This window comes from Arachis hypogaea, chromosome 4, assembly GCF_003086295.3.
Source record: "Arachis hypogaea cultivar Tifrunner chromosome 4, arahy.Tifrunner.gnm2.J5K5, whole genome shotgun sequence".
NCBI lineage: Eukaryota > Viridiplantae > Streptophyta > Magnoliopsida > Fabales > Fabaceae > Arachis > Arachis hypogaea.
Genome location: NC_092039.1, coordinates 92,484,443 through 92,494,061, shown reverse-complemented (window position 1 = coordinate 92,494,061; position 9,619 = coordinate 92,484,443). Strand labels below are relative to the sequence as shown.

General features: G+C 39.4%; 1 protein-coding gene across 1 annotated transcript; it reads left to right on the top strand.

The window, feature by feature from the left end:
• LOC140184167 (uncharacterized) lies at window positions 1-897 on the top strand. The gene is made up of 2 exons (XM_072234462.1): window positions 1-115; window positions 290-897. Exons 1-2 carry the CDS (start codon window positions 1-3, stop codon window positions 895-897), a joined length of 723 nt encoding a protein of 240 aa, XP_072090563.1.
• Window positions 898-9,619: the final 8,722 nt, after the last annotated feature.

Sequence of the window (9,619 nt, the reverse complement as noted above, 5' to 3'; positions counted from 1 at the left end):
ATGGTCAATGCATTCGTCATTTTCCAAAAAAATATTATTGATTTTACTACCATTGATCAGAATGGATATCCAGTATATAGGCGTCAAGATGATAACATAACCATTGAGGTTTCAGGTATTTAGTTGGATAATCGTTATGTTGTGCCTCATAATAGATTCCTATTGTTAAAATATGGTGCTCATATAAATGTTGAGTGGTGCAATCAATCACGTTCAATCAAGTATCTATTCAAGTACATTAACAAAGGAAATGATAGAGTAACAACATCTTTCTATTCAAATTCAATAGTTGATCGTGCTAATTTCATTGTTGATGAAATAAAAATGTTTTATGATTGTTGGTACATCTCTCCATGTGAATCTGCTTGGAGAATATTTGCATATGATATACATTATAGGGAACCATCAGTTGAACGGCTGAGTTTTCACTTGCCTGATGAGCAGACGGTTCTATTTGAAGATAACGACACATTGCAAACCACGATAAACAAAGCAACAATCCAAGAAGCAATGTTCATAGCATGGTTCAAAGCAAATGCAACTTATGAATTAGCCAGACAATTAACTTATAATGACTTGCCAACTCATTTTGTTTGGAAACAAAGCATCAGAACTTGGGAACCAAGAAAAAGTGCTCAAGTAATTGGTAGATTATTCTTTGTCCCACCATCATCCAGTGAATTATACTATCTTAGAATGCTATTGAATATTGTAAGAGGTCCAATAAGTTATCAAGATATTAATATATACAATGGTGTCATCTACTTTTCATTTAGAGATGTGTGTTATGCACGAGGTTTATTAGATGATGATCAAGAATATATTGACGCAATTGAAGAAGCAAGTCACTCGGGATCTAGAAACTATGTGCGCAAACTTTTTGCAACACTTTTGTGATCAAACACAATGGTACGACCTAAAGCCATTTGGGAAAAAAGTTCTAGGCTATTATTAGATGGCATACTACATGATCATATCACCATGTTTAACTCGCTAGGTTTTATTTCCTTATCTAAATTTTAATCCTACCTTTCAACTTTATATTTCTTATCTATAAGATACTAATAAACCACTATTTTATGGTTTATCTTATGCTTAATTAAGTGGATTTTATCAATCTTTCATACATTTATTCATATGATTTGCATGTTTTACAATTCCTTCCCAGAATTTGTGCTATGATTGAAAACATGCTTCTTTGGCTTTTATTTTCTTTTATTTAATCTTCTCTTATTACCATTAGATTCCTTGATATGTGTGTTAATTGATTTCAGGGATTACAGGGCAGGAATGACTTAGAGGATGGAAAGAAAGCATACAAAAGTGGAAGGAATACAAGAAGTTGAAGGAACTGCAAAGCTGTCAGCCTGACCCTTTCGCACTAAAATAATCATAACTTGAGCTACAGAAATCAAAATGATGCGGTTCCAATTGTGTTGGAAAGCTAACGTCTGGGGCTTCGATTTGATATATAATTCGCTGTAGTGTCCGTACAGTTAGGCGATGCGAATGCGTGCTACACGCGGATGCATCGCATTTGCAAAAATCAGCGTGGCAGAATTCGTTTCCAGCGAATCCTGGGCTATTTCCGGCCAGTTTCAAGCCCAGAAAACACAAATTAAAGGCTGCAAAGTAGAGGAATGAAGGGGACAATTCAGAGACAACTCATAATACATTTTTCAAAATTTAAATGTAGCTTTTAGAGTGAGAGGTTCTCTCCTCTCTCTTAGGATTTAGGATTAGGATTCCTCTTAAAGGATTTAGGATTTATTATTATTTCAACTTACAATCCTTCTGAGCTCCAGGTTCAATATTCTTTTATTTTGACTTCTCTTCTACTTTGAGATACTTTAATGCTTTTATTTATTAATGACTTATGTTGCCAAATTGGCTAATGAACCATTCATGTTATGATTTTCTTAACTAATACAATTTGAAGTATTTTCAGACTCATGATTGTTTTCTTTTATTTATATAAATAATTTAGATTTTTCTCCCTTTTGGCTTTGGTTAGGTAATTGTAACACTTGAGTTGTCAAACTCAGCAGTGGTTGAAATTGGCAGATTCTAATTGATCTAGATCGCTCTTAAGCTAGTCCTCCCACAGAGATTGACTAGGACTTGAGGATCAAGCTAATTAGTCTACTTGACATTCTTTTGTTTAATAAAGGATAACTAAGTGGGATTAAAATCCAATTCTCATCACACCTGATAAGGATAACTAGGATAGGAATTCCAATTCTAATACCTTGCCAAGAGTTTATTTTATTATTACTATTTTATTTTTCCTATCATTTAACATACTTGTTCCTTACTTTCAAAACCCCCAATTTACAAGACTCATAACCAATAATAAGAACATACCTCCCTGCAATTCCTTGAGAAGACGACCCGAGGTTTAAATACTTCGGTTATCAATTTTATCAGGGGTTTGTCACTTGTGACAACCAAAACGTTTGTAAGAAAGGACTTTTGTTAGTTTAGAAGCTATACTTGCAACGAGAATTTATTCTGAATCTAGACCACGCAAAAGTTCTCTCTTCAAAATAGCGCCGTTGTCGGGGAATTGCAAACGTGTGCCTTATTATTGGTTATTGTAAATATTTTTTTTTTAAAAAATTCAGATTTTTATTTTAAAATTTTTTATCTTATCATTTTTTTTTCAAAAATCATATCTTTTTCAAAATGTTATCTTATCTTTTTTCAAAAATCATATTTTTTTTTCAAAATATTTTCTTTTTGTTAGTTTTTGTTTTTATTTTCTCCTACTACTATGAATTCTCACCCCTTTGGCTATGAGTCTGGTTACAACTATGTCGCAGGAAGAGGAAGCTATAACAGGAATATGCATCAAGGTCTAAGCAATCAAAGATGGATGGAGCCAAGAGGATCTGATCAACCCTTTAGGCAACAACACCTTCCAAGATATCATGGATGAAGACCACTCTGCAATGCATACCAGGATGATAGATATGGTGGACCCCCTTGTAGTTACCAACAAGCCCCATCATATGCCGATGAACCACCTCCTCAACATAGCTTTGAACCACCACACTCACAAGCCCCTTTCCACTATTCACCTCCTGATGACCATAATCCTTATCCACCACACCAACCACCATATGAACCATACCCAAAACCACCACCTCAATATTCACCATCTCCATATCCTTATCAAAAAGAACCACCTCCATATTATGGACCTGTTTTCCAAAAAAATGAACCCTCCTATCCATCTCAAACCTCCATGGAGAGCACACTTGCCTCTATCACTAGTGATGAGCGGATAATTTATATGCTTTTTGGCATTGTTTTTAGTATGTTTTTAGTATAATCTAGTTAGTTTTTAGTATATTTTTATTAGTTTTTAGTTAAAATTCACCTTTCTGGACTTTACTATGAGTTTGTGTGTTTTTCTGTAATTTCAGGTATTTTCTGGCTGAAATTGAGGGTTTTGAGCAAAAATCTGATTCAGAGACTGAAAAGGACTGCAGATGCTGTTGGATTCTGACCTCCCTGCACTCGAAGTGGATTTTCTGGAGCTACAAAAGCCCAATTGGCGCGCTCTCAACGGCGTTGGAAAGTAGACATCCTGGGCTTTCCAGCAATATATGATAGTCCATACTTTGCCCAAGATTTGATGGCCCAAACCGGCGTGGCAAATCAGCCTCAGAAATTCCAGCGTTTAACGCTGGAACTGGCATGAAACTTGGAGTTAAACGCCCAAACTGGCATGAAAGCTGGCGTTTAACTCCAGAAAAGGTCTCTACACGAAAATGCTTCATTGCTCAGCCCAAGCACACACCAAGTGGACCCAGAAGTGGATTTTTACGTCATTTACTCATTTCTGTATACCCTAGGTTACTAGTTTACTATTAATAGGATCTTTTGACATTCTATCTGTACCTTATGACACTTTACACGTTTCTTTGTGTACCTTCCACAGCATGAGTCTCTAAACCCCATGGTTGGGGGTGAGGAGCTCTGCTGTGTCTTGATGGATTAATGCAATTACTACTGTTTCTCATTCAATCATCCTTGCTTCCATTCTAAGATAATACTTGTTCTTAACCCGGATGAATGTGATGATCCGTGACAATCATCATCATTCTCAACTATGAACGTGTGCCTGACAACCACCTCCGTTCTACCTTAGATTAAGTAGATATCTCTTGGATTCTTTAATCGGAATCTTCGTGGTATAAGCTAGAACTGATGGCGGCATTCAAGAGAATCCGGAAGGTCTAAACCTTGTCTGTGGTATTCTGAGTAGGATTCAATGATTGAATGACTATGACGAGCTTCAAACTCCTGAAGGCAGGGCGTTAGTGACAGACGCAAAAGAATCATTGGATTCTATTCCGGCCTGATTAAGAACCGACAGATGGATAGCCGTGCCGTGACAGGGTGCGTTGAACATTTCCACTGAGAGGATGGGAGGTAGCCATTGACAACGGTGAAACCCTACATACAGCTTGCCTTGGAAGGAGCCTTGCGTGCTTGAAGAAGAAGACAGTAGGAAAGCAGAGATTTAGAGGATGGAGCATCTCCAAAACCCCAACCTATTCTCCATTACTGCAAAACAAGTATTTACTTCATGATCTTTTGCTTTTCACAATCAATCCTGATAATTTCTGATATCCTGACTAAGATTTACAAGATAACCATAGCTTGCTTCAAGCCGACAATCTCCGTGGGATCGACCCTTACTCACGTAAGGTATTACTTGGACGACCCAGTGCACTTGCTGGTTAGTTGTGCGGGATTGCAAAAGTGTGATTGCAATTTCGTGCACCAACTAGTCTCACCTCTACTCTTCAAGCACTTATATCCCACATGGACCAACTCTCTACCCCTAATATTCAACCCTCAAGCTCCAATGCACTTCCATCTCAACCACATAATGATCCACCCATCCCATCACCACCATCCATGGATGAGCACCCACATCCATCAACCCAAGAGCAACATGATCCCAATGATACTATTGACATGAAATAAGAGAGAGAGGATCATCTTCGCGAATCCATACTTCATAAGGAGCTAGAGGAGGCACTAAAGGTGAAGGTAGTAGAGACCTTTGCAGATGAAGGAGTAGTTGAAGGGAGCTATCATAGAAAAGAAGCCATCAAGGAGGAATATGATCTCATACTTAAACACCTGGATCAAGTGATAAATCGATTGCTGGTGGACGAAATTGTGATCACTACAACTTCGCACAACTAACCAGCAAGTGTACTGGGTCGTCCAAGTAATAAACCTTACGCGAGTAAGGGTCGATCCCACAGAGATTGTTGGTATGAAGCAAGCTATGGTCACCTTGTAAATCTTAGTCAGGCAAACTCAAATGGGTATGGTGATAAACGCATAAAACATAAAGATAAAGATAGAGATACTTATGTAATTCATTGGTAGGAATTTCAGATAAGCGCATGAAGATGCTGGTCCCTTCCGTCTCTCTGCTTTTCTACTGTCTTCATCCAATCCTTCTTACTCCTTTCCATGGCAAGCTTAAGCAAGGGTTTCACCGTTGTCAGTAGCTACCTCCCATCCTCTCAGTGGAAATGTTCAACGCACCCTGTCACGGCACGGCTATCCATCTGTCGGTTCTCGATCAGGCCGCAATAGAATCCAGTGATTCTTTTGCGTCTGTCACTAACGCGCCGCCCTCAGGAGTTTGAAGCACGTCACAGTCATTCAATCATTGAATCCTACTCAGAATACCACAGACAAGGTTAGACCTTCCGGATTCTCTTGAATGCCGCCATTAGTTCTAGCCTATACCACGAAGACTCTGATCTCACGGAATGGCTGGCTCGTTTGTCAGACGAGCGCTCGGTTGTCAGGCGATCAACCATGCATCGTGTATCAGGAATCCAAGAGATATTCACCCAATCGAAGGTAGAACGGAGGTGGTTGTCAGTCACACGTTCATAGGTGAGAATGATGATGAGTGTCACGGATCATCACATTCATCAAGTTGAAGAACAAGTGATATCTTAGAACAAGAACAAGCGGAATTGAATAGAAGAACAATAGTAATTGCATTAACACTCGAGGTACAGCAGAGCTCCACACCTTAATCTATGGTGTGTAGAAACTCCACCGTTGAAAATACATAAGAACAAGGTGATCATTGGCTTCGGTCCCAGAGAGGGAACCAGAAGAACCAAGATGAAAATACAATAGTATAATGTCATACTTATAGAAAACTAGTAGCCTAGGGTGTACAGAGATGAGTAAATGACATAAAAATCCACTTCCGGGCCCACTTGGTGTGTGCTTGGGCTGAGCATTGAAGCATTTTCGTGTAGAGACTCTTCTTGGAGTTAAACGCCAGCTTTTATACCAGTTTGGGCGTTTAACTCCCATTTTGGTGCCAGTTCCGGCGTTTAACGCTGGGATTTCTGAGGGTGACTTTGAACGCCGGTTTGGGCCATCAAATCTCGGGAAAAGTATAGACTATCATATATTGCTGGAAAGCCCAGGATGTCTACTTTCCAACGCCGTTGAGAGCGCGCCAATTGGGCTTCTGTAGCTCCAGAAAATCCGCTTCGAGTGCAGGGAGGTCAGAATCCAACAGCATCCGCAGTCCTTTTCAGTCTCTGAATCAGATTTTTGCTCAGGTCCCTCAATTTCAGTCAGAAAATACCTGAAATCATAGAAAAACACACAAACTCATAATAAAGTCCAGAAAATTTAATTTTAACTAAAAACTAATAAAAATATACTAAAAACTAACTAGATCATACTAAAAACATACTAAAAACAATGCCAAAAAGCGTACAAATTATCCGCTCATCACAACACCAAACTTAAATTGTTGCTTGTCCTCAAGCAACTGAAAATCAAATAAGATAAAAAGAAGAGAATATGCAATGAATTCCAAAAACATCTATGAAGATCAGTATCAATTAGATGAGCGGGGCTTTTAGCTTTTTGCCTCTGAACAGTTTTGGCATCTCACTCTATCCTTTGAAATTCAGAATGGTTGGCTTCTTTAGGAACTCAGAATCCAGATAGTGTTATTGATTCTCCTAGTTAAGTATGATGATTCTTGAACATAGCTATTTATTGAGTCTTGGCCGTGGCCCAAAGCACTCTGTCTTCCAGTATTACCACCGGATACATACATGCCACAGACACATAATTGGGTGAACCTTTTCAGATTGTGACTCAGCTTTGCTAGAGTCCCCAATTAGAGGTGTCCAGGGTTCTTAAGCACACTCTTTTTGCCTTGGATCACAACCTTATTTCTTTTCTTTTTCTTTCTTTTTTTTTTCTTCTTCCCTCTTTTTTTTTCGTTTTTTCTCTCTTTTTTTTATATTCACTATTTTTTTCTTGCTTCAAGAATCATTTTATTGATTTTTCAGATCCTCAGTAACATGTCTCCTTTTTCATCATTCTTTCAAGAGCCAACATTCATGAACCACAAATTCAAAAGACATATGCACTGTTTAAGCATACATTCAGAAAACAAAAGTATTGCCACCACATCAAAATAATTAAACTGTTATAAAATTCAAAATTCATGCAATTCTTCTCTTTTTCATTTAAGAACATTTTTTTTAAGAAAGGTGATGGATTCATAGGACATTCATAACTTTAAGGCATAGACACTAAGACACTAATGATCACAGGACACAAACATAGATAAACATAAGCATAATTTTCGAAAAACAGAGAAATAAAGAACAAGAAAATTAAAGAACGGGTCCACCTTAGTGATGGCGGCTCTTTCTTCCTCTTGAAGATCCTATGGAGTGCTTGAGCTCCTCAATGTCTCTTCCTTATCTTTGTTGCTCCTCTCTCATGATTCTTTGATCTTCTCTAATTTCATGGAGGTGTTTAGTTGCTCCCAATAGTTTTGTGGAGGAAAGTGCATCCCTTGAGGCATCTCAGGGATCTCATGATGAGTGGGGTCTCTTGTGTGCTCCATCCTCTTCTTAGTGATGGGCTTGTCCTCATCAATAGGGATGTCTCCCTCTATGTCAACTCCAACCGAATAACAGAGGTGACAAATGAGATGAGGGAAGGCTAACCTTGCCAAGGTAGAGGACTTGTCCGCCACCTTATAAAGTTCTTGAGATATAACCTCATGAACTTCTATTTCTTCTCCAATCATGATGCTATGAATCATGATAGCCCGGTCTATGGTAACTTCGGACCGGTTGCTAGTGGGAATGATTGAGCGTTGGATAAACTCCAACCATCCTCTAGCCACGGGTTTGAGGTCATGCGTTCTCAATTGAACCGGCTTTCCTCTTGAATCTCTCTTCCATTGGGCGCCCTCTTCACAAATAACTGTGAGGACTTGGTCAAACCTTTGATCAAAGTTGACCCTTCTAGTGTAAGGATGTTCATCTCCTTGCATCATGGGCAAATTGAATGCCAACCTTACACTTTCCGGACTAAAATCCAAGTATTTCCCCCGAACCATAGTAAGATAATTCTTTGGATCCGGGTTCACACTTTGATCATGGTTCTTGGTGATCCATGCATTGGCATAGAACTCTTGAACCATTAAGATTCCGACTTGTTGAATGGGGTTGGTAAGAATTTCCCAACCTCTTCTTTGGATCTCATGTCGGATCTCCGGATATTCACTCTTTTTGAGTGAAAAAGGGACCTCGGGGATCACCTTCTTCAAGGCCACAACTTCATAGAAGTGGTCTTGATGCACCCTTGAGATGAATCTTTCCATCTCCCATGACTCGAAGGTGGAAGCTTTTGCCTTCCCTTTCCTCTTTCTAGAGGTTTCTCCGGCCTTGGATGCCATAAATGGTTATGGAAAAACAAAAAGCAGTGCTTTTACCACACCAAACTTAAAAGGTTTGCTCGTCCTCGAGCAAAATAAGAAAGAAGAGAGTAGAAGAAGAAGAAATGAAGGAGATGGGAATGGCTTTTGTTTTCGGCCAAGAAGGGGAAGAAGTGGTGCTTAGGTTGTGTAAAAATGAAGGGGTGAAGATGGGTTTATATAGAAGTGGGGGAGGGTGATGTTCGGCTATGTATGGGTGGGTTTGGGTGGGAAAGTGGTTTGAATTTGAATGGTGAGGTAGGTGGGGTTTTATGAAGGATGGATGTGAGTGGTGAAGGGTTTTTGGGGAAGAGGTGTTGAGGTGATTGGTGAATGGGTGAAGAAGAGAGAGAGTGGTAGGGTAGGTGGGGATCCTGTGGGGTCCACAGATCCTGAGGTGTCAAGGAAAAGTCATCCCTGCACCTAATGGCATGCAAAAATGCGTTTTTAGCCATTTTTGGCGTTAAACGCCGGGCTGGTGCCCATTTCTGGCGTTTAACGCCAGCTTCTTGCCCTTTTCTGGCGTTTAACGCCAGACTGGTGCCCATTTCTGGTGTTAAACGCCCAGAATGGTGCCAGACTGGGCGTTAAACGCCCAACAGCTAGCCTTACTGGCGTTTAAACGCCAGTAAGTTCTTCCTCCAGGGTGTGCTGTTTTTCTTCCTGTTTTTCATTCTATTTTTGCTTTTTTCATTGATTTTGTGACTTCTCATGATTATCAACCTACAAAAAAAAACATAAAATAACAAAGGAAAATAGTCAAAATATAACATTGGGTTGCCTCCCAACAAGCGCTTCTTTAATGTCAGTAGCTTGACAGTG